The following is a 26,302-nucleotide window of genomic DNA, read 5'->3' as shown; positions in this document are numbered from 1 at the left end:
AACAGTGGATCACTCCAAAAATATTTCTCGGTATTTCTCAGTATGTGAGGCTGCACATAACAAAGGCTGAGGAGGGGAGCAAGTTAGGGGAATCACTGCCCATTTTCAGGCTGAAAAGAATTTCTCAGATCCTGATAATATGTTTTCTTTGAAAATCACTATGGTATTCCAAAAACAAAGGAAACATAGCTTTTAAAAAGTATTTTATAAATCTTATAAAATAATGCAAACTTTTGCACCAGAAAGACCAAAAATTACTTTTTTTCTATGGGGTAATTATGTATATAAGAAAGCACTCTCACCAACATTTAGTTATTTGACACATTAATGGAGTACCTTTTATGTGGCAGATATTTTGGCAGGTGAGGGAGATAATAGATGAATAAGGTACAATCTCTACCCCAGGGAGTTTCTATGATAGATATTATTTGCAAAAAGTGCAGTGGCTAATTCAGCATGAGAGGGACTCAGGAAAAACTTTGTAGGAGGACAGTTAAATGAGAGATTTTAACAGTGGTGGAGAAATGGGTGCATGTAGGATAATACTAATTAAACTAGCCGAAGCAGTGCAAGCAAAGATGGAGGCATAAAAGATTCTTGAAAGTCTGCTTAGCATTTTATCACATGTTATCCTTCTGGACCTTGTGGGTCAACTTTTCTTCTTGATGGGCTAGCCAAAATCAAAATTAATAATCTCACCTACTCTGCACTTAAGGTAAGGGCTTTCCTTTTTTTTTTTTTTTTTTTTTTGAGGCAGAGTCTCACTTTGTCACCCAGGCTGGAGTGCAGTGGTACAATTTTGGCTCACTGCAGCCTCCTCCCGGGTTCAAGAAATTCTCCTGCTTCAGCCTCCCAAGTAGCTGGGACTACAAACGTGCACCACCACGCCTGGCTAATTTTTTGTATTTTTTTTTTTTTTTCCAGTAGAGATGGGGTTTCACCATGTTGGCCAGGGTAGTCTAGAACTCCTGGCCTCAAGTGATCTGCCTGCCTTGGCCTCCCAAAGTACTGGGATTATGGGCTTGAACAACTGCAGGCCAGGGCTTTTCTTTTAACTAAAAGGATACTTGGTGTAACAGGAGTACCTTAAGTATCTAGTTAAGGTAAGTTCTTAGCTGCAGTGGATATGAGAAAGGATTACAGATAACCAAACTCTTAAGTATATTGAATATATTGTTTTTAATCTTAAGTAAATTGTGTTTTTTGAAGTTGGTGACAAATTTGAAATGACTAAGGGAAATAAATGTAGCTGGCTAGCTTTAGTGTATTATTGTTAGCTAACAGTCCTTCTCTGGAATTTATCTAGCAACCTCGATCCCCTTGGAGATTATTTAGAAAAAAATAGAGGAGTCTCATATATCAAATTGGTTTTCAAAGTCCATGAACTAAAGGTCATGCAGTCTGTTCATGGCACATCCCTGAGGCACTCATTCTAAACTCATTATACTTTTATTTTAAATGAATGATGGGTTTTAATAAACTTAAAAAAAAATCTACCCATCCCATTTATTGCAGGTTAGCATTCCCAGAGCTAGCATGCTAAGAATTTTTAGAAATGACTGTTGAAATGCAAAGCAGGCAAACTATAAAATGTGGGTATAAGAATTAAAGAACCTTGCCAGAAGAATAGAGTAGAAGACATCTCTTCAGTGATAAATATTTATGTCTTGGAGGCATTAGGCAAAGGTTTAATGTCATCTGTTTGAGAAGATGAGAAATTATATGTATTTTAGAAAGATTTATTTTTATTAGAAATGTCCCCAAATTTAAGTTTTATTTAAACAAGGAAATCTTAGTCACATGGAAAATTCACTTATGTGGAATATTTCTATAATATAATATATATTACTGATTTCTAAAATTTCTCATTAGGAATGAATCATTTATTTCTGGGGTATTAATCTGGTAATTTTTGGAAGTTGTAAGAAGGTATGGCATACCTCAATGTGATCATTAGCTTTCTGGGACTCTTAGGTATCTGGAGCCCAAACCTGAAAGTGGAGACAATAGTCAAAAAGCCACAGTTGTGAAGATTAAATCATGTAATAAGGATGTAGCTTCTCCGAGGAACACTTTTTCATTTGCTTTCTAGTTCTTAGCAGAAGTTGAGACACAAAAGAGAAATGACAGGCTAAACATTATACAGGTACATGTACTGTTGCACTAAAGGCATATCTACTAGTGTTGTACAACAGTGGGTAGGAGATCTAAGAATGCCAACAGATGGTTTCGAAGAAAATGAGAGTAACAGCAGCTAGACTAACATCCTGACTGGGAACATTCATTCATTCAGAAGACAATGTTGAGTACCATATCTCTGGAGCCTAATGTCATCATTGTATTCTGATGTCCAGAGGCACATTCTCAATACTACTATTTGCTCATTTCAGAAGTTTCATAGGAGATTATTGCATTTATCACCTGTCGTCCCCTGCCCTTCGTTCTGGCTCTGTGATCAGAACACACCTAGAAGCCTTCTGTTTCCTAAATGTAACATGGCTATTCATAGTGTTTCCTGCACCTTTGTTTATGCTCCTCCGTTTGCTTAGAATGCTTTTTTCTCTGCCAGGTAAACTCCTATTTATTCTTTAGTACCGAATTCCAGTGACTCTCTCTCTCTCTCTCTCTCTCTCTCTCTCTCTCTCTCTCACACACACACACACACACACACACACACACAATGCAGCTGCAATAAGGATGGAGATGAGGCACATATATAATGTGTATATATATTTTTGTAAAGTATTAACTGCTGCCACAGGTGGAGTTGGATACTTCTCCCGCGTTCCCATAATTCTTTATCTATAATTGTATTATATAGCATTGTATGGTAATATTTGTCTACATATCAGTATCCCCAGAAAACAGTGAGCTTTGATTCTGCCACATAATGTGCATAAATACTAAATGAGGATATACATTTTTTTTGCATCAGCACTCAAGGAACAGGTTTTTTATTTATTTATTTTTAGTTTTTACATGCTCAGAGTACTTATTGCTTAGCTCATTTTCTCCCTTGGAAGATTTTATAATCTGTAAGCTATTAAAGATCTTCTGTTTTTTGGGCCAGTTTTGCACTGCCAGGTTCTTTCATATTTCAGTGAATAAATATACAATATAGAAAAATATAGTATGTTTAAAGTACCACCTGTGGCCATTATGGAAATATGGATAAAAAAATCCAATATGCTGTGTATTATAGTGAGTAAAGGAACTTGACAAGCTAATGAGGGTGCTCCTGGAGGGAAGAAGCAGTATACGCAAAGGCACAGAAGTTTGAAGTATGATGGCGTGCTCAGGGAAATGCAAGTATTTAGTATTGAAATATGGTGAGGGAGTTAGGGGAATGGTTATGCAGAACCTTGTATGCCATATTGATGATAAAGGTTGGTGAAGGATATTGAAGAATCTATTTTATAAAGATTCCTCTGGCAGCTCTGTGGAAGATTAATTAGGGAGAAGGAAGACTAGATATAGGAGCACTGTTTCTAATGTTATTGCAGTAGTCTGGACAAGAGATACTGAGTGTCTGAACATGAGTAGCTACAATGAGGATGGAGATGAGAAGATGGAAAGGAGAAATGCTTATGCTTAATGTTTTATTAGAAATGAATCAGAGGGAGAGTAGAGAGTAGTAGCCAAATTTTTAGGTTTCTAGTTCAGGTGAAAGGTGGGTGTTGGTGAGAAAAGGAGGTTTGGGAAGTGAGTCTTGCATTTGTTGTATTAGAGATGCCTGTGGGATGCAGGTAGAGATACATGTTGTTAAAGATGCATAAGAATTCTGGAGTGAGTTCTTGCCTAGATAGATGGATTTGGGAGTCATCAGTATGTCAGTGATAGCTAAAACCATTGCATTGTTATATACCTGGGAGAATGTTGAGTCAGAAGAGGAGGAGATCAATGAGAGACCTTGGGAAACAGTGATCTTTAAAGGGAATTGTATTTTGTTTTTCATGGAAGCAAGAGAAGATGACCATTCTTATATGTAAAAGCTGTACATTCTCATAAAATAAAACTTACTTTCCATAGAACCTTCAAAGTTATAATGTATTTACTTGTTTCTTACAGTGCAGGAGCACCACTGCCACACACATTCCATTTTATTTTTGTATCTGTAATGGAGGGGAATTTTAGAATTGTGGTATACTTGATGGAAGCAAAACAAGTTTATTTCTTGCTACCTTTAAGTAGCAGAATTGTATGTGTAATAATTTTATCATGTTTTTGCTAATTACTATTTTTTTAAATCTTTGATTTAATGAGTGACTACAAATATTCTTGTTTTTTTCTTTGAGAAGGAGTCTTGCTTTGTCACCCAGGCTGGAGTGCAGTGGCATGAACTTGGCTCACTGCAACCTCCACCTCCCAAGTTCAAGCGATTCTCCTGCCTCAGCCTCCCGAGTAACTGGGACTACAGGTGCGTGCCAGCACGCCTGGCTAATTTTTTGTATTTTTAGTAGAGACGGAGTTTCACCGTGTTAGCCAGGATGGTCTCGATCCTCTGACCTCATGATCCACCCTCCTCAGCCTCCCAAAGTGCTGCAATTACAGGCGTGAGCCACTGCACCTGGCCCACAAATATTCTTTAACATATGAAATTTTCATGCACAATAGATTGCATGAGGATATTCTTGTGTATTAGGGTGAAAAATGGGCTGATAGTGTTTTCAGAATTAATATCCAGTAATATTTTTTAAAAGTCAAGATTTTGGAGTAAGTCCTCCTCAAAACCCTTGTTTGTGTGTGCATGTGTGTGTATGTGCATGTATGTGTGTGTATGTGTGTAAAGTGTGGGAAACTACTTTATTATCTATAAAAACTTTGGAATGCAAATAATTTAAAGAGTAATTCAAAATTGAGAGTTTTCTATTTATATTGGATTGATGATGCTGAAGTATTATGTTATATATATGTGAATACACATACACACACACACACACACACACACACACAAATTTTTTGAGACAGAGTTTCACTCTTTTTGCCCAGGCTGGAGCGCAGTGGCACGATCTTGGCTCACCGCAACCTCCACCTCCCGGGTTCAAGTGATTGTAGTGCTTCAGCCTCCTGAGTAGCTGGGATTACAGGTGCTTGCCACCAAACCCGGCTAATTTTTGTATTTTTAGTAGACATGGGGTTTCGCCCTGTTGGCCAGGCTGGTCTCGAACTCCTGACCTCAAATGATCTGCCTGCCTTGGCCTCCCAAAGTGTTGGGATTGCAGGCAAGAGCCACTGCACCTGGTGGTATTATGTCATATTTTGAATATTACCAACAATTCGATGGATACAGAAGTTGAGTAAGTAATTTTTTAGAGTACCAACACACAGTTGGAGAGAAAGCTGTGATTTGTTTGATTTGCCAATTTACTTTGCAATCAGGTACCCCTACAATATAAACTTCAGTGCCATCTTGTTAATCATTAATTCAGTTTCATGCATTAAGGTGTTTTTTCATATGTATATATTTTGCCTTCTCAGTTTTTTGAAGGCCAAGACTGTATTTTGCCATTTGTATCTTGTAGAGAACTTTGATAACACTTGAAATTATAGCCAATAAATATTTTTGAATAAAGTCACTAAAAAGTTAGATAAAAGGGCTTCTTTTAAGGTAGTCATTTATAAGGGTGAGTCAATGAGTTTAAGAGATATTATAGCATATTGGAACATGGGATTTGTCTAGCAGACTTGTGCATCTTTTGGTTTAGTTAGGTTAATGATTCTAGGAAAGTAATGTAATTTTCTGAGGTTTAATTTCCTCTTCTATAAAATGGAGATAATAATACTAACAAAGTATTGAAAAATTTAAACAAAGTTGAATAGGGAAAGCACATAGTATGGAATTTAAAAATAATCATTATTGTTATACATTCCATCCTGTATCTAACAGCTATCTGTACTAGTGCTTCTCAAATATTTTTGATAGCAACCACTTAAGAAACACACTTTTCTGTTATCACTCAAAACAAAAGTTAATAAAACATTATTTATTCTTACTACATATGATGAACTCTAATATATTTTGTTGTAGAGAATTATTATTTTAAAGTTGTGGCCAGGGCCGGGTGGTGGCTTACTCTTGTAATCCCAGTGCTTTGGGAGGCCGAGGCGGGAGGATCACGAGGTCAGGAGATCCAGACCATCCTGGCTAATACAGTGAAACCCTGTCACTACTAAAAATACAAAAAATTAGCCAGACGTGGTGTCATGTTCCTGTGGTCCCAGCTACTCAGGAGGCTGAGGCAAGAGAATTACTTGAACCTGCGAGGTGGAAGTTGCAGTAAACCAAGATCGTACCATTGCATTCCAGTCTGGGTGACAGAGTGAGGCTCCGTCTCCAAAAAAAAAAAAAAAAATTGTGGCTGGGCATGGTGACTCATGCCTGTAATCCCAACACTTTGGGAGGCTGAGGCAGGTGGACCACCTGAGGTCAGGAGTTCGAGACCAGCCTGGCCAACATGGTGAAACCCCGTCTCTACTAAAAACGCACAAAAAATTAGCCAGGAGTGGTGGCAGGTGCCTCTAATCCCAGCTACTTGGGAGACTGAGACGGGGAGAATCGCTTGAACCCAGGAGGCAGAGGTTGCAGTGAGCCAAGATCCCACCATTGCACTCCAGCCTGGGCAACAGAGTGAGACTCATTCTCAAAAAAAAAAAAAAAAAAAGTTGCAACCCAGTAAGTTGATTTCGTGATTCATTAATGAATTGCAATCTAAAATTTGTAAAACATGGATCTTTATCAGCATCTTTAACATAGTACTCTAGTTGATAGTTTTAACCATATACTAATTCTGGGATTAGTTATATAGTTGTATTTGTTTTTTATATTTTGTGGGGCTACACACTAATTTTAGGCCTTTACTGTGTTAGCTGTAGATTAGCAAGGAAATTTACTGACTAGAATACTGGTCTATCATTGTTGATATCTGAACTCTGTGGTGATTATGAATTACTTTTTTTCCTCTCAGTGATTCATCATCTTTTTTTTTTTGTTAGCATTACTGTGAAGTAGATTGGAACAGATATTATTTTACTAACGAGGATATCTAGAGAATGGAAGGATATGATGGCAGATCTTCTCAACTAATCTATATTAGAACTAACTTTTCAGATTAGACTTGGATACTCCAGCTATTAATTTATCTAACCTAAAAGATGGTTGCAAGGGCTTTCTTTGTATTTTGTAAACTTCAACTAGAATAGACAATGAAGTATCTTTGTATGATACTAGAATTTGGGATTGATACCATAAGATATAATTTACCTAATGGCACCATTGGTAGGATTAAGACATTTGATGATATTTAATAATATGCAAATTGTTGTTTCACAATATTAAATACTATTTTGAAACTTTTTTCTGCCCCTTTCTGTAGGGTTTCATATGTCCCCAGTGTATGAAATCTCTTGGATCTGCTGATGAACTTTTCAAACATTATGAAGCTGTTCATGATGCTGGTAATGACTCAGGTCATGGAGGAGAGTCTAATCTTGCTTTGAAGCGGTACAGTATGATAATTTTGAAGTATAATGTTATGGAATATGCATGTGATATCATTGTTTAATCATGATTAATTAGCTTATGAAAATAGTAACCTTTTTGTATTATTTAATTTAAATCTGTCGTCATTTAGCATATCCTTCCTCCATTATTGTTAAAAACGATTCAATCCTTGACCAGTAACTATCTATGCCAGCAACTACAATACGGTACATAGGTTATGTTTTTAATGAAGATTGTGAGTTAGTGAAAGAAGATTAAATTATAGTTAGCATATTGTGTGTAATATAAGATACTATTTGCTTAGATGACTTTATAGTAAGTTGTTAAAATAATGAATTTAGCTAACAATTAAAATTTAATTTTTAACTTAAAATTTAAAAAATTCCATTTATAATCACCAGTATAGCAATAAGCACACGTACACATTGTGTTTTTTGATAAGTTGTCTTCATCATTTTAAGAAGTAAAAGTAAACTAAAATATAACTACTTAGAATAGCATTCAACAATATAACTTTGCGTTTCTCCCGCTATTGGAGAGAACTCTTGTCTTTTGTCCCCACTGAGGGCATAAAAGCTTCACTTCATTGTACTTGTAAAAAATTATTTTTATGCTCTCCTAAAAAAAAAACTTACTGGTTAATTAATCTGCTGTAACACAAAGAATACTACATAAAGGAAAATATGATAACCACATAAACTTTGTGGTTGATAGATAATGTAGAACTATAAAACATGGCCATTTTACTGTATTAAAATATATGGGAAAACCAGTGCTTTTGGGAAGAACGGATCTTCCTTTTTAATATGACTGTTAATGCTCTCGGGTATTTTTATGTGTGAATTAATAATTTCGGCCACTATTCTTTTGTCATTTGTTAGGAAATAGATTAAAAATATGTGGTTATATTAAATTATATTATAAATGTTTTTATGTTTAATATCAATTTAATAGAGTTTTGTTTCAACTATGAATTAGACCATGTCCAATATATGAACTTTTAACATAAAGGCATCCATGGTCTACCCTTGTTCTTCTTAACTTTTCATTTAGTGTTTTAGTTAATTGAAGCCTGACTTCTGTCCTACCATTCTCTGGCAGTAACTCTGAAGGCCAGCAGTAACCTGGATTATTTTCAGTTCTTATTTTGCTTGACCTCTGTTTTGATTATCTTTACTGTCTGACAATCTACCCAAAGAGCCTAGTGTTTAAAACTATAACAGTTTATTAATTCTCATGATTCTTTGAATTGACTGCATAGTTCTTCTGCTTTAAGTGAGGTAGACTGGGGTTATAGGAAGACCAGAAGTTTCAAAATGGCCTCACATTCATGGCTGGAAGTCCATGTTGGATGCCAGCTGGGAGCTTATCAGGGGCTTTATGTCAGAGGCTTCAGTTCTCTTTCATATGGGCCTCTTTATGTGGCTGCTTGGACTTCCTCACAAACTGATAGTTCGTTCCAAGATAGTATGTTCCAAGAGGAAAGAAGCAGAAGCTGCCAATCTTCTTTAGGCTTGATTCAAAAGTGTCAGAGCATCACTTCTGCCATTCTATTGGATAAAGAAGTCATAGTGCCAGGTCAGATTCATGAGGCCTGAAGATATACTTTGTCTTTTAGTGGGTTAGTGGATTTTGTGTATAGGAAAGGAAGAACTTGATTGTAGTCATCTCTGTAGACTATCTACAACAACCACTGCAAAATTTGGCTTTGCCATTTCTCCTTCCTTCTAGTCTTCTGAGATGACATACCATTGTGATAATTTTTTCTTGATCTGTTTTGTATGCTGCCCTTCCTCTCTATGATCTTCCTGGGGTAATATCTACATCCATAACTTCCTCCTAAACCACATCTCCAACCTAGAATTATCTCCCAACCTGCCTATTAGTTATCTTCCCTCAGATGTTCCCGAGGCACCTTATCATTGACATTTTGAAAACAGAGTTTATTCTGTTTTCTTCTAAACCTACTGCTTGTCTACTATTCTTTTGGAGAATGACAGCATTATCTTTCCACCCAGTCAGTAAAGCCAGGAAAGTAGGTGTGCTCATTTCTGCACATCTGCTCCTCCTTCCCCCATCGGATCTATCATAAAGTTTAGTTAATTCTCTTTCCTTAATAGCATATATTCTTTTACATTTTTTACTGTTGTAGTTTATTTTAGGCTTTAAATCTCACTCAGAAATGTTTTTTCGTATTTATAATTGACTCGCTGTCTTTAGTCTTGTACTCCTCCAATTAATTTCTCCATGTTGTTGCCAGAATGATACTCCTTTTTTTTTTTTTTAGAGATAGGATCTTGCTCTGTTTTCCAGGCTGGTGCAGTCATAGCTTACTGTAGCCTCCAACTCCTGGGCTCAAGTGATCCTCCTACCTCAGCCTCCCAAATGACTGAGACTACAGGCATGGACCAACATGCCTGGTTAATTTTTACTTTTTTTTTTTTTTTTTTTGAGACAGGGTCTTGCCATGTTGCCCAGGAACCTCAAGTTCTCAAGGAATTCTCCCACCTCAACATGCCAAAGTGTTAGGATTGCAGGCCTGAGTCACTGCGCCCAGCCAGAATAATATTCTTAAAATGCAAATTTGATTGATGTTGCTCTAAGTAATAATTTTTACTGGCTTCTCATTGCTTACGGAATAGTTACTGCATGCGTTTCCATTTTTATCTTATTGTATCTCCTCTTCCCATTTTCCTACACCTCAGTTTCTGACAATTGCATTCTACTCCTCTATAACACTTTGGATGATATGTGATTATGAGCAGGATATGTCTTTTAGATCAAAAGTCCACATGACTCGGGTGGGTCATGAAACCTTTTTGTTTTAAAGCCCTCTGTTCATCAGTTTATATGCACATTTCATCAACATCAGTCATATTTGAAGCTTGATGCATTAGTGAGCTTTTTTAGACTAGATCTTTAAATGTATGTATGTAGATGTACATAGTACAAAATTCAAATTGTTCAAAAAAGTGTATGATGAAAATTGAGCCCTTGCCACCCCTTTTTCCCTAGCCTCTTTTTTTCATCAATTTCTTATGTATTCTTCCAGAGATATTCTATGCTTATATATTCATATGCTTATATCTACGTATAAATAAATATATAAATACCTGTAATTATATAAAAGATAGCAATTCTACGTTGTTCTGTACCTTTTGTTTCTCTCTGTATCTTATGGATTCTTTCATATCAATTTGGATAGACCTATCTTATCTTTTTAATGATAGCATGGAATTTTCTCATTCTTTGGTTGATGATTATTTAGGTTATTTGTCATGTTTTGCATACTTATGACATCATGTAAGTTCCTTTGGAGATATCCTTTGTACCTATTTGAGTATATCTATAAGATAAATTTGAATCCAGCAGGGAAAGATATGTTCCTGACATCCAGAATAATAATTGTTTATAATGGTGTTTCCTCATGAAATCTCTCTCCCGCAGAAGGGCCTAGAATGGTCAGTTCACCATTCTTTGTCAGTTTGACGCTTAGGTGAGGGGAACAGAGTGTGAGAAGCTTCTCAGACAGGAAAGAGCATGCCACACCCAAAGGAACAGAAATAAGCAATGTTGTGTGTGTGTGTGTATTTCCCCCCTTTTTACAGAGCTTTTTCTTCTTCTTCTTTTTTTTTTTTTAAGGTAGAACCTAGCATTTTATTTAGATCTTCATTAAACTGTTGGAATTGAGAACCAGACATGTGTAATAAACCTCCAAAAATAGATCCTGAAAGGCACTTTCTGCTTTGGGCAAGCAGTCATGGAATAAGCATGTAAACAAGCTGACTTCTCTATCACACCAGCCAAGTCAGTTTTCTCCATGGCCAGCCGCACCAGCTCTGCCCTCCCTTTGTTAACACCCAGCCAGACCCCCGGTAGGTCTAACCCAAGGTTTTTCTGTAGGACACCTTGGCCTACCTAGGAATGCTAGAAACATGTTGTTAAAGGAATCATGGTAATCATGGTACTGAGAGAAAAAAAGAATTTTGAAAGCTGCCATCTGAGGTGATGCCTTCTGTGTACTTATGCCATACCCTAGAATACAATAAATAAGCAATTAGAAAATGTTCAAGTATGAAGGGATTTCCTCCTCCCCACCAAAAACACTGCTCTCTGAAGGAAGCTGACTTCTCTGTAGCTACATCAGCTGTTCAGAAAACTCATTAGACCTGGTTTTGAAAATAAAACAAAATTAAAACCCTGGGAGGAGTTATCGTGCATGTGGAGCACTCAGACTTTCTTATAAAGAAAAAACAAGTTATCTGGTACCAAAGTGTGCAACCTACAGACCCTCAGGGACTGCCCTGTGACTTCCCTGTATGGTATCATAAAGGTGCCAAGTGCCTGTTTTTCTAGAGCTAGGAGTTGGTGAGGTTTGGCTAGTGCTGAAACCATGCATAGGATTGGTTTACTAAATTAAACCTTACTATGTACGTCCTCCAAAATACAGCTGAAAGTGGAGAGATTTTGATTTGGTACTGTTAAAGAGGTGGCAATTAAGAGCATAAGCACCAGGGAGATGGTTTAATGGTAACTGCCTTTTTTTGATGTCAGGCTAGAGCTCCAACTGGGAACTTGCATTACATGCAAGATTGACCAAATAGAGAACACTCCCAGACAAAGAGCTCATAATTAGAAATGGATCAAGTTCCAGGGAGGATAAGGGGAAGATTTCACATTCATAATAGAGCTCAAGACATTACAAATTCATGCTGACAGGACTGTGGCATTGCCAGACAGAGGCTATAAGTGGAACTACAGGTACTTTATGTGCACATTACAAGGACATTTTCACCATCTGGTGGGAAAGTCAATGCAATTAGGACTTTGGAGCATTGGGTCATAGGGCACAAATGTTCAATTTCAAAGCATTATTTACTACAGTGTTGTTTCTGGGCAGTTACATGGATCACCTGTGCTCACTAAATTCATTACAATGGTAAACAAAACACCTAGGGACAGAATAGCAAGCCCAACAAAACACCTAAGATTATTTACTACAGTGTTGTTTCTAGGCAGTTACATGGATCACCTATGCTCATGAAATTCATTATCGGTGAACAAAACACCTAGGGACAGAATAGCGAGCCCAACTTACCCACAAATGCTAAAATTCATGTCATTGACTAGTGACTACAACTGATCAGGCACTGAAACAGGACAGGAAAATTTAGGAAGGAGGGCCCTTTCCCTCAGAGCTCGAAGCCTTCTCTGTTGCCTACGCCAACAAGTATGGGGGAGAAAGGCTAACACTTTCAATATTTAAGCTTTTTGGGCACTTCCCATGGGAAGCTATCCCTACCAAAGTGACCATAGGCTGCAGTCCTCTGGCTTCTTCAGATCCAGATCCCTGACAATGACCCTAGGGTGGAGACTGAAATTCTTCTTTACAATCTCTAGTAGCTCTCTCACTCTTCTGAGAGGTACCATAATGGAAAACGGAGATAGATAATGGATGAGAAACTCCAATAGAGTAATAGACCGGAACAAGAATCCTTCTGCACAGACCTCCTGTTACAAGGGATTTTGCCACTGAATGAGCAGCATAAGCAACTGAACGGTTGACCTTAGTATAAAATCCTTTCATGAAAAGATACCTCCTCCGTGAACACCCCAACCTCCATAAGTGTCCACAATGGTTTTCAGTCCAGTTGTACAAACCAGTGTCACCCAGAGCCCCACCAATAACAAGTCTGCCACTTGGCTGTAGGTGGTAGATTATATCCTTATCAAGGTATTTTGCAGGCACAATGGCTTTGATGACTTTCTCCTTTAGGGCATCTCTCATCTCATCAAGACAAACCTCTTCATCATGCGGAACAGTTATAACAATTGTGTGGACTCTGATGGGAAGCATAGCACCTCAATCCTGCACAGTAACTTGAGTTTTAGAATCAGGGCATAACCAAGGCAAAGTGCCATTATGGCATAGTTCTGCCAGTTCGGCTTTAAGCTTGTATGCCAAGACAATGGTTAAAGGCATACATACACTCCTCAGTTTCATTAGTGGCATAGCCAAACATCAAGTCCTGGTGTCCAGCACCAATGTCTTCTTCATTTCTGTCAAGATAAACACTTTGAGAAATATCTGGTGACTGTTGCTCCAAGGCTACCAGCACATTACAAGTCTTGTAGTCAAACCCTTTAGAAGAATCATCATATCCAATGTGTTTAATAGTTTCACGAACCATTTTCTGGTAGTCAGCAGCAGCTCTGGATGTAATTTCCCCAGCAAGAAGGATCATTCCAGTTTTAGCAGCAGTTTCACAAGCTACTTTGGCATCAGGATTTTGTTGAAGGTGGGCATCAAGGACAGCATCACTGATCTGGTCACAGATCTTATCTGGGTGGCCTTCCCCCACTGACTCTGAGGTGAAGAGGAACATGCCCTCCTCAATGAATGCCTAGTGGAAGCTGCTGAGCTCCTGTTCATGTTGGTGTTGGTGGCGGTGAGTGGAAGTGGCGTTGAAAAGGAGCAGCAGCAAGACGGCGGCTGTGAAATGTGCAAGCTGCGGATGGCATTCTACTCAGAGCATAGAATCAGGGTGTAACCAAGGGTGGTGTGGAGTGAACCAGGGCTTTTTCTCAGTGTGAAAAAAAGAAGCCAATGTTGATAGAGCTAAATGAATGAAGGGGAGAGTGATAAGGCAATGACTAGATTATGCAGATTTTATAGTCCATGTTAATGAGTTTAGATTTTATGCTAATTACAATAGGAAGCCATTGATGCTTATTGTTAGTAGATTAATGGGACACATTTTGCCTCTTGGCTCGGGCATTTAACCGTCAGTTATATGGTTATTTCCATGAGAAAATGTTTTTCCATTTATAAACAATGAGCTTTACAAATAAAATTGTTTTTCCAAGGGCTTTATATATATGCCATTATATATAAAATCTTCCATAGTTTTTTTTTTTTGGAATTGAAAAACCTGTAATACTAATATACAATTACTAGCCATGATTTCTTAAGACAAGTTTTTTAATTAAAGGACGTTAACTATTAATTCCTTCCCCCCATTTTTATTTAGAGATGATGTAACACTGCTCAGACAAGAGGTCCAAGACCTACAGGCTTCACTTAAGGTAAGAATAAAAATTATTATACCTTTTTATTTTCAGTGTTTCAGGTAATATCTCTTTTTAAATTTACTAATTAAAAATCTTTTTTATTAGGAAGAAAAATGGTACTCGGAAGAATTAAAGAAGGAATTAGAAAAATATCAAGGGCTGCAGCAGCAAGTAATTGCTTTTAAATACTTAAAGCATGTTTATTAGTTGTTTATTTTTATTGTTGAAAACTAAATACCTTTTTGCAAGCAGATGGCGGCCTGATATAAATAACTTCCTAATGGCCTACAGTGTATATTCTTTGTAATTCTGATAAATGCAAACAAATATATGAAGAGTGAAGATGTAATTTTTTTTAAAGGTGTTCCATTAAAAATGAGTTACTAGATGGGCCTATGCCTGTAATCCCAGCACTTTGGGAGGCTGAGGCAAGAGGGTTGCTTGAGCCAGGAGTTCAAGACCAGCCTGGGCAATACAGTGAGACCCTTGTCTCTACAAAAAATTTTAAAATTAGCTGAGTGTGGTGCCATGTGCCTGTGGTCCCAGCTACTTGAGAGGCTATGATCTCACCACTGCACTCTAACCTGGGCAACAGAGCAAGACTCTGTCTCAGAAAAAAAAAAGAAAAATAAAAAGAATCAGGTACCTATATGTTGTTTTTTTTTAAAACCAGGCTATATTATTCTAAATTTTTTATAATATATCTAAATGGCAAAAAAAAAAAAAAAAAAAGAATAAAAAAAGGTTCAAACAGTAGTGAGTCTTCAAAGCATTTAAGTTTCTGAAAAATTGATAATGACTAAAGTGTCTGTTGGTAGGGAAAAAAATATTACTAGCTACTTATAGCTAGTAATATTATTTATTATGTTAGTGAAGATTAAAACCTGGGAAACCTGTTCTATTAACAATGTTAAGTTTTTTAAAAATGAAAAAATATGTATTTGTACATACATGCACACACATGCATATTCTGTATGACTTTACATAAAAATAATACATAGAAAAAAAACAGAGGAAAATGACTGCAGTATCAAAAGTGGTTCTCTCTGAATAGGATTTTTTTGATGTCTTAGTTTCTGTGTAGTTTAATGTATTTTCTAAGTAAATGCCTTAGTTATTATTTTTATGCTGAAATTATATTGATTTTATTCTGAAATTATAGGAAGAATCAAAGATTATTGAAATTTTACCAAATCCACAGTCATCATTTGTAAGAATAAAAGTAGTTACCCTTCAGCAATAATTCTAATATTTTTGTGAAGTAATTAATAATCCCTTTGCATATTATCTTGTCATATTGTGACTTTCAGAGAACCTTTTTTGCTTTTTAAAGCCTTTGCACCAAGAATTGTCAGTTGGACTGAAAAAGACAAAAACAAACAAGTAAATGACAAGATAATCAATCTTATTTCTATTCAGCTTCTCTAATTAGTGATTCTGTTAACATTAAAGAAGTTTTTAGTAATCTAAAATACTTACAGCTCATTTACTCATGTTTTGTATAAATGCCATTAATAATTAATCGAATATGAGCTGTATTCTTTTCTGTATCTGAAAACAGGGTGGTAATTGTTTACTACATTTGAGATGACTATTTCACATTTAATACACTTAAATAACTTCTCCACGGTGCAAGGTGTAAGTTACCTTGGCAGGAAATTTACCTTTGGGGGGAAATATATTTTAAATACTTATGATTCTTTGCAATCAGTATGTCTTAGTTCAATGCAAAGAGAAACAAAAAGTAGATATACTAGGAAATGCCTTATTAAACTCTTTCAGATGGGTATAATTCTTTAAAATACAAAAATAATGCCAAAGTAGTATATTATTTTGTTCCTAATGCATGTGACAAATTAAGCCTTATGGAATCTGTTATTTCTGCTTCTTTTAAAGTTGACTTGTCCTGAATTAAAAATTTATGCTTATAAAGCCAATTTTTTTAGTAGTGATAGTTTTGATAGCATGTTTTAACTAATGCAAATGTTCAACTATTATAGGTGTTGTGTTTGATTGTAATAAGAAGCATGATTTGAAGTATGATTTCACAAATTGCATGGTTTATTGCCAAAGAGAAATTTTCTTAGGTTCACAGTGCTTAAAAGGGGGAGAAGTAACATGAACAAATCTTGTGGGGAATATCAATTGATGAGGTATACTAACCATATAATGAATAAGCTCCAAAATTATTAAAGTCTAGTCATCTATCAGGATGGAAGCAGGTTTTTGTGAAAAATAAAGTCTAAAAGGATTGAGGTATACCTTTTTATATGAGCAGTCTCTCTGGAGAGATGGCATCCAAAACAGTGGAGATACCGGACAATGGGGATCTCCTCCTGCTAGAGGAGATGTAGGTGTTGGCTGGCGAGACTCAAGGCTCAAAGGCCAACAGGATGTGGTCCTGTTGCAGCATGAGCTACCAGTCTGAACGAAAGCAACTGATAAAGTGCAGCCTGCCATGACCTAAGCTTTCAAAGTGTCTTTCAGACTCTTTGGTTAATATGCATTTTGAAGTCCAGTAGTTGAGGTCAGTAGCTCAGATCTGGGGTATGATAAGGTCTGATGTAATACTACTGAAGAGAGGAGAAGTTCATGCCAAGTTCTCACATATGGGGTCTAACAAGTATCACATGCTTGAGTGGAGGGGGATAACACTCCAAGTTCTTATTACAGCAAAATATATAACATCCATGTAGCAAACTATGTTAGGGTTTGAAATTATTTCAGAGCTACATGCTAACACGATTGAATGTTGCCAGTTGACTTAAGTATTTGTTTTAGAATCTATATTTATAATTACAATAATTGCGCTATTTATTTATTACTGAGTTCATGGAATTTAAGATGACCACAATAACTTCATATATATTAACATACAAAAAAAATCTATGTTAGAACTAATAAACTGAAGTTAGATCATTATGCTAGTCTGCCTGCTGGTCTCTTACAGATCTGGAAGAATGGAAACTACCAAATTTAGATTTTCACCCAAATCTTACTACTTACCTGAAAGAATGTGACTTTCGAGATTTTTTAAAATTGACAATTTTAACAGTCTTATCTTTTCCTTTTAATTCATTTGTTTATGTCTTTTGTTTTAATTGAGGAGGCTAAACCTGATGGGTTGGTGACTGATTCATCAGCAGGTAACTTTACTTAAAGCAGATGTTTTTTCAGTTTTCTTTTTCTTCTTATTTTCCTTTCTTTTTCTTTGATGCCTGCTAAATGAATTTTGTTTCATGGTTATGCTTTATGACTCTAAAACAGTGAAGATAATGGTCGTATTCTAGGTTTAGAGAGTTACATGTGAACTTCATACTTTAATCAGTTAACTAAAACTTTAGTTTTCTTAGTTCATTATATTTTGAAGTAAGGAATAAACTTCTGGAATATTACATTAATATGATTGTTTAATGAAATTTTAAGTCTATGTTAAGAATAAGATAGTTTCTTTATGATGAAGTATTAGGAGTTGATTGCATACTTTAATGAATTAAAAATTTTAAGGCCTTGATCTTAACCATTTCTAATTCATCCTGCTTTATAACTAATTTTATCAGAGGAGCAGAATGTTTTTGTTTTTGAGCCAGGCTTGATGGCTCATGCCTGTAATCCCAACACTTTGGGAGACTGATAGGGGAGGATGGCTTGAACCCAGGAGTTAGAGATCAGCCTCAGCAACATAGCGAGACCCCCATCTTTTTTAAAAAAAAAAAAAGACTGTATTCCTTTTGGCTCAGTTGATGGATATAGGAAAAGAACTGTGAAATGTTAAAATAACTTTTAATCAAATATTTATAGATTATTTGGCAGTGATTCTAAGTATTCCTTTCATTTGTATTGTGTTTTTAAGTTATGATTTGTACCTTAAATGAAGCAGATATACTTAATTTCTTGAAATGTCAAAACACTCTACTTGTAATTGGATAATAAACTTAAGTTGATCATCTTTACAACTGTAATGAATATAAGTAATAACAATTTAGCATATGTAATTAACATGGTATTTGAATAACCATGGCATTTTTTTGTAGAACTACAGTCTTTGGAACAGCAATTAGAAGAAGCCCAAACAGAAAATTTTAATATTAAGCAAATGAAAGACTTATTTGAACAGAAAGCAGCCCAACTTGCTACTGAAATTGCAGGTAAATTGTATTAGAATTTTTTAGCCATTAAATCAGTCTCATTACCTTTTTGCCATTATATACCCCAGCAATAAATATAGTATTTTAGTGTGTTAAAGCATCTGTGATAGACTTACAATGGTGATTAATGGAATTTAGTGATTTCAGAGTTGCTATGTAAATTATTTTGTTTGTCCTCTAGCTGCCCTCCGTCAAAGGACTGGTGTTTCTCTGTAGATTAGAAATTTAGAGAAGATACATTTTCTTCTATGACATTCTTAAAGATTAAAAGGAACATTTTAAAGAAGTGAATTAAATAATATAGTATAAATGTAATACTTGGTTATACTATCACATATATATTTTTAACATGTGCTTTTAGGTAAAATGTGATTAAGTATACATTAAAATGCTAATTATTAATGTTGAGTGAAATTTATGTAGACAGAAACAGTAAAGTTCATTTTATGTAATTAAAAGTATAAATTTACTGTATTATATATTTATGGTTATCTAAGGAATGACAATTTGAATTAGAGTGATATGCAGATATGCAGAGTAATATACGGGAACTTATAAAACTGCCCTTCCCTTAATGTCATAAAACTAATATTTATATAACTATCTTTAATTAGATATAAAGTCAAAGTATGATGAAGAAAGGAGTCTCCGAGAAGCTGCTGAACAAAAAGTGACACATCTGACAGAAGAATTAAACAAAGAGGCAACTGTAATTCAAGATCTGAAGACGGAACTGGTAATTTAGGAATTATTTATTGAGATGAACTCTTATACCTTTCTAAATTAAAAATAAAATACATACCCTGAAGGAAAATGTTTAAAAATATAATTTGAGTGAAATGGAGGAAATAAGGAATTCCCTATATTCTACCACCTGCATTTATATTCTGTATATGATTTTAAAAATAAAAATGGAATGTTATGATACATAACTTACTACCTTAACATTTTTATTGTTTCTATCTAAATATCATCTGTAATTTTAGTAGTTTACATATCTGCATCTCTGATCCTGGTCTTCTCTTGCATGTTAGTTTTACAGATTCATCTGCTTTTAGGGTACTTTGTGTTGAATTTCTAGCTTTAATTTCAAATTCAACAGGTATAAAATCAAAGTAATCATGTTTCCTCATTACTGTATTTCTGTTATTGGAACCATACTTCTCTAATACTCTCCCAAGACTTAATAATCTTGGATCTGTCCTTGACTTTCTTCCCTTTATTTAGCTCTCAGAAAATATATAAATTAACTACATCCAACCTGCAGCATTTATGCTTACATCTGCTCCTTCATTTTTATTCCTAGGATAGGAAAAGAAGGAATGTGGCATTTTCAAGTCAGTGTTATGACCAATAGATGTAGTTTGTGAAGGAAAGGAAAACAAAGTAGTACAGATAATTGTGAATTTACTAGACTGCACCTTGAGTAGTAAAACTATTAAATGCAAGGTAGGGTGGGAAGAAGTGACTTATTGTGGGAGAAGATATCAGTGTTCAGTGTTTGGAATCTAAAAATTGATATTGAAGATTGTTTCCCTTTTGATTTCTTTGTAGTGAAATTATTCTAAAAATGTATATTATTTTAGTTTTTCACTTTAATTTTTAATTAAAATGTGTTGCTTCACAGCTTCAGAGACCTGGTATAGAAGATGTTGCTGTGCTAAAGAAGGAACTGGTGCAAGTTCAAACACTAATGGATAATATGACCTTAGAACGTGAGCGAGAATCTGAAAAACTCAAAGACGAATGCAAAAAATTACAGTCACAATATGCTAGCTCAGAGGTAATGAAGTTCATGGTACTTAAATGTGATTCATATTAGCGTGTCTAGTATATACTATTGACTGAAGCCAGGATTTGAGATTTTTCTGAGTGGTCTATCAAAGTATTTGTCTTTCTTTCATTTTTAATCTGAATAATATTTTTTATAGTCAATGTGGTTTTACAGTCAGTATGTTTTGCTTTATAAAGCTAGACATTAAGAGAGGAATATTTGCATAAAGATTGTTATTCTGTTTAATAAATGATATATGTCGCTGACATAATATTTAAGGTTAAATTTACTCAAAGTTAGTTGATAAATGGTAATTGAGTTTGTCTTAGTTTGGTAGAAATAAAGGAACAATGATAGCATTTTCTACAATTATATTACCAATTTTGTTTAGAAAAAATATTTAAGAAAGGCTTATTTTGTAATAAGCTTATTTCTTTTTTTGTTTTTTGAGACAAAGTCTTGCTCTGTCACCCAAGCTGGAGTGCAGTGGGGTGATCTCAGCTCACTGCAACCTCCACCTCCCAGGCTCAAGCGATTCTCCTGCCTCAGTCTCCCAAGTAGCTGGGATTACAGGTGCCTGCCACCACACCTGGCTAATTTTTGTATTTTTAGTAGAGATGGGGCTTCACCATGTTGGCCAGGCTGGTCTCGAACTCCCGACCTCAGACGATCTGCCCGTCTCGGCCTCCCAAAGTGTTGGGATTACAGGCGTGAGCCACCGCGCCTGGCCATAAGCTTATTTCTAATTGATAGACTTTGAATTATGAATTTGAAAGAAGTCTTAAAAGGAGCTAGTCTAACATTCCATCAGGACTTCCCTTTATGGCAACCCTGATAAGTGATCCACAGTCCTTGCTAGGTGGTGTAGGGTGTGCATATTTCTTTTTTTTTTTTTTTTTTGAGACGGAGTCTCGCTCTGTCGCCCAGGCTGGAGTGGAGTGGCCGGATCTCAGCTCACTGCAAGCTCCGCCTCCCGGGTTCATGCCATTCTCCTGCCTCAGCCTCCCGAGTAGCTAGGACTACAGGCGCCCGCCACCTCGCCCGGCTAGGTTTTTGTGTTTTTTAGTGGAGACGGGGTTTCACCATGTTAGCCCATGTTGGGATGGTCTCGATCTCCTGACCTCGTGATCCGCCCGTCTCGGCCTCCCAAAGTGCTGGGATTACAGGCTTGAGCCACCGCGCCCGGCCGTGTGTGCATATTTCTTCCTAAGTCTATTGTATTGAACTGACATTTGTTTCCCTGTAATTTACATGCACTGGTTCTAGTTTTGTCCTTAGGAATTACATAGAATAAATTGTTCCTCTTTGCACATGAGGTATTTGAAGACTGCTCATATTTGCTCTGAGTATTTTCTCTTCCAAGATAAACATTCTCAGTTTCTTCCACTATTTCTTACATGACATGACTTTGGCCTGTAAATCCCTTGTATAATTATGTCAGCATATAACAAACTCTAAGATGTATAATGAATGAATTTGCTTAAAAATCCTAGCCTTTGTCCTTTTTACTTTATTATAGGAGACATTTTGTTATGACTACTATTATTTGTAGTCTTTAAGCTCCCTTATGTAAAGTAGACCTCTGATTTTCTTATTTTCAGTGTAAAAATTTGTAACCGTGACATTTTAATTTGAATCTCTTTCTTAGAGTTTTGTAACTGGTGATTTAAAAGCCACTCTATTCATAAATAGTAACATGTCATCAAGCTTTGGGGTATACGTATTATAGATAACCCATGTCGAATTCATTTTTAAAAATCTTTCTTCTTTATCTTATGGAAAGGGATGGTGAAAGTTTGTGGATATAACACACATAGGCATGTAAGGCCTTGTGATGCCTAACACTTCACTCTCTAACTTACGATATTTGGATGCAGATTTTTCAAAATTGACACTTTGTAGCCCAGTAACACTTAATTCCAAAAATTTTCAAACAATTTCAGGTGGTTCATGAACTTCCTGAAGCCAGTTAAAAGGTCTTGTTCTACAGGTATTATTAATCAGCAAAAGACAATGAGTAATCTGTAAGTACAAATGTGGAATCAAAGAGAGACTGAATTAGAAGTCACATGAGGAAAAGTTCTATTCAGATGTTAGTGTAAAAATACCTAAAGCTGGGTGAACCCAGTCATTTATTTCTTTGTTTCAGTAAGAACTATTTTTGATTAGATATGTCTGCCTACTGGTATTTCTCAAATTAAAAAGAAATTACACTCTCTTTTGATTAAAAAATATCTTAAATGCTATTTGAAATTTTAAAATAAATGTATCATGGTGACTAAAATAGAACCAAATTAATGGCAGTTTTAGGAATACATATTTTAAAGTTGAGTCCTCTCTGACTTATTCCAGCTGCAAGTTTTGGAGTTATACTTGTTAAACAAATAGAGTATTAACAAGGAAATAAATTTACATGTTTACTTGCCATTTAACAAAATATAGACTGAGTATGGTGGCTCACCCCTATAATCCCAGGACTTTGGCAGGCTGAGGCAGGCAGATTGCTTCAGTCCAGGAGTTTAACCAGCCTGGGCAACATGGTGAAACCCTGTCTCTATAGAAAGTTAGCCAGACGTGGTGGCACGTACCTGTACTCCCAGCTAGGTGGGAAGCTGAGGTGAGAGGATTGCTTGAGCCCAGAAGGTTGAGGCTGCAGTGAGCCATGATCACACCACTGCACTCCAGCCTGGGTGATAGAGGCAGACCCTGTCTCAAAAGAAAAAAAAAAGGTGAGAATATAATGTAACTTGCTAATGGGAAGACATTTCTAAGTAATATTTTATCTAAGAGTTACTCTAATTTAAGAATTACTCATTTCTAAGTAATATTTAAGAGTTACTGTAATAAATTCTTTTTAAGAATTTGTAGTATGTTTTATGAATTTATATTATTGTAGATTAAAATACCTTTATATCTAAGGGGAAGAAGTGATTTAAGATGAAAAAGCTATGATTAGAGTTTTTTGTTTTTATTTATTTAACAAATTATTTTTGGTTGAGATGGAGTCTTGCTCTGTTGCTTAGGCCGATGTTGACCTCCTGGCCTCAAGCAGATCCTCCTGCCTTAGTCTCCCAAAGTGTTGGTATTAAAGGTATGAGTCACCACACCTGTTCTATGACTAGAGTTTTGAAAGATAGGGAGGTGAAAGAATTTAGTGTCTCCCTCCATGGTCCTCCTACAAACAGGGCTAATTGTAGGAAATAGTTGTTTTTTGTTTTTTTTTTTCCCTAGAAAAGATATTTCTAGGAAAGAAGGAAGACGGCTTAGAAATCAGTTCTTCGTGTCTTCATTTAAAGTTTCATAAAAGTTTATCCTTTCAAGTATTTGGAAATAAATTTAGAAAGGAATTTATTTGTGCTGAGTAACTGAATAGGTGATTTAATATTTCATTATGTTTTTAATAAAACAAGAATAATACTTATTACCTATTTAATTAATTAATAGATATGTAGTGATGAATGAGATCTTGGCTATGTTAAAATATTTTGAGTAACTTTAGGAAGTGGTAACTTAAGAGTCAGAATAATATTATTATTAGAAACAAACTCTTACTTTTTTGAGCACCAGTAGGTTTTGGATACTGTGTTAGACACTTAAAACGTGGTCTCATTTGTTTCTAATAACCCTGTAAGTTAACTATTAAGTATGTTTTACATATGAGGAATCTGAGAGGCAATGAGGTTAAGTAAATTGTTCAAGGTCACACCTAACATAGAAGCTAGGGTCGGAACTCAGGTCGTGTCCAAAGCCTGTGTTATTCCCTTTTTATCGTGCTCTCTCCTAATTTAGGTGGTCTGATGATTGCCTTGTAAGTAAATTTGTGCTATTAATCTTGTCCTAATACTTATTGTTAATTTTTGTATTTTGCCATATTGTGTGTTATAATATTTGTATTGGGTAATAGCTAATACTTTTGAGTTATGTTATACCATTTCCATATGGAAAAAAATTACTGTCTACTTCATTTTATTTGTTTATAACTGCATTTGTTTTTTAGCATTTCCTTAATCTGAATATATGATGTTTTATTAATTTATTAAAATTCAATTCTATTCTCAGTTAAGTATGTTAGTGAATTATAGGATTTAATACAACAATTTTTATTATAGATGCTGCTGTTTTTACCAAACCTAAATATTGGCATCAGAAACAAAACACATACAAAGGAATTAAAGAAGCTTTATTTTTAAGGGCCGGGTGCAATGGCTCACACCTGTAATCCCAGCACACTGGGAGGCCCAGGCAGGTGGATCACCTGAGGTCAGGAGTACAAGACTAGCCTGACCAACACGGTGAAACCCTGTCTCTGCTAAAAATACAAAAAAGTAGCCGGTGTGTGGTGGCACATGCCTGTAATCCCAGCCACTTGGGAGGCTGAGGTGGGAGAATCCCTTGAACCTGGGAGGTGGAGGTTGCAGTGAGCCAAGATCATGTCATTGTACCTCTAGCCTGGGCAATAGAGTGAGACTGTGTCTCAAAAAAAGAAAAAAATTATTTTTAAATGTCAAATAAACATTTACTTCAAATTAATGGCAATTTTAGGAATATGTATTTTAACGTTTATTTCAAATAAATGTTTATTTGACTAGTATACCTGGTTGGGGCTGAAGATGTATAATCTGGTGTATGTTATTAAGTATGTATGTCCTTGTGTTTATTACTTTTATTGAATGCATACCTTATGAATACATTGACTTCTTTTTGCCTGGGCATTTTTGAAGGCATATAGAAAATATCTCATTCTAAAGCATTTGAAAATTCTTTATAAACAATTGGCTGTTTTGTGGGTTGGAAATAGAGGATTTAAAGATTAAAAAGTATTATTTATGAAAGTCTACATTATTGCAATATCTAGGCTGTAATCAACTTGTATTTGGTGTAGCATTTAATGATTTTTAAAGAATTTTATGTTTTTCCAAATAAACTCATTTGAATCCCAGTTTTAAGAGCTAAAATGCTTATGTAGATATGGAATAAGTATGATTAGACCCATGCATAGCTATGAAAGTATTTAAGTATCTTTTAAAGTATGCTTATTTAAGAGACTAGACTTACAGGCATGTTTGGTCATTTTTATTATGTGCTCAGTGTGTACTTTTGTCAGTCTTGTCTGCCACCTTTCATCCACCATTTTGTTATTATTTTTTCTGCTTTCTAATGGAGATGCTTAAATTTGAGGTAATGTGATTTTGGGAGGCGTTTTAATATTAGTAATACGCTTAATGTATCACCTTCAATTGTTATATGGCAATTTTATGTTTTAAGGCAATCTTAGAACTTCAAAGATGTGCCCATTTTTGTTTTGTTAATCGTGCATAGCTTCAACCATTTAAAAATGATTATTTACTAATAGTTGTAGTATATTAAAACAATAATTTTCTTTTCTTGGCCATATTTTATTTTATTTATTTATTTTTTTAAGGTAAGAATTTCTTTTTTTTTATTATTATACTTTAAGTTCTAGGGTACATGTGCATAACGTGCAGGTTTGTTACATATGTATACTTGTGCCATGTTGGTGTGCTGCACCCATCAACTCGTCAGCACCCATCAACTCGTCATTTACATCAGGTATAACTCCCAATGCAATCCCTCTCCCTTCTCCGCTCCCCAAAATAGGCCCCTGTGTGTGATGTTCCCCTTCCTGAGTCCAAGTGAACTCATTGTTCAGTTCCCACCTATGAGTGAGAACATACGGTGTTTGGTTTTCTGTTCTTGCGATAGTTTGCTGAGAATGATGGTTTCCAGCTGCATCCATGTCCCTACAAAGGTCACAAACTCATCCTTTTTTATGGCTGCATAGTATTC

The 26,302-nt window shown here is 35.5% G+C and overlaps 1 protein-coding gene and 2 pseudogenes across 5 annotated transcripts in view; 1 reads left to right on the top strand and 2 right to left on the bottom strand.

Annotated features, from left to right (window-relative positions):
• The window catches only part of EEA1 (early endosome antigen 1), a 165,201-nt gene that overhangs the window by 60,207 nt on the left and 78,692 nt on the right, over positions 1–26,302 (top strand). For 2 of the 3 annotated variants that reach the window (XM_021922756.2, XM_021922754.2), the window contains 7 exons: positions 7,374–7,501; positions 14,533–14,587; positions 14,678–14,743; positions 17,679–17,718; positions 18,607–18,720; positions 19,335–19,456; positions 20,348–20,503. In XM_021922756.2, coding sequence (XP_021778448.1) covers positions 7,374–7,501; positions 14,533–14,587; positions 14,678–14,743; positions 17,679–17,718; positions 18,607–18,720; positions 19,335–19,456; positions 20,348–20,503 — 681 coding nt within the window. The remainder of the gene's footprint in view (positions 1–7,373; positions 7,502–14,532; positions 14,588–14,677; positions 14,744–17,678; positions 17,719–18,606; positions 18,721–19,334; positions 19,457–20,347; positions 20,504–26,302) is intronic. The other variant, XM_021922755.2, reaches the window with a different exon arrangement.
• On the bottom strand, positions 12,840–13,843 carry LOC108581073 (annotated as a pseudogene). Its single transcript, XR_001892866.3, has one exon. The product of XR_001892866.3 is annotated as an S-adenosylmethionine synthase pseudogene (transcript).
• LOC108581074 lies at positions 12,840–14,030 on the bottom strand (annotated as a pseudogene). Its single transcript, XR_001892867.3, has one exon. The product of XR_001892867.3 is annotated as an S-adenosylmethionine synthase pseudogene (transcript).

Source organism: Papio anubis, chromosome 9 (genome assembly GCF_008728515.1).
Source record: "Papio anubis isolate 15944 chromosome 9, Panubis1.0, whole genome shotgun sequence".
Taxonomy (NCBI): domain Eukaryota; kingdom Metazoa; phylum Chordata; class Mammalia; order Primates; family Cercopithecidae; genus Papio; species Papio anubis.
Note: the sequence above shows the minus strand (reverse complement) of the source record. Positions and strands in the feature narration are given on the sequence as shown.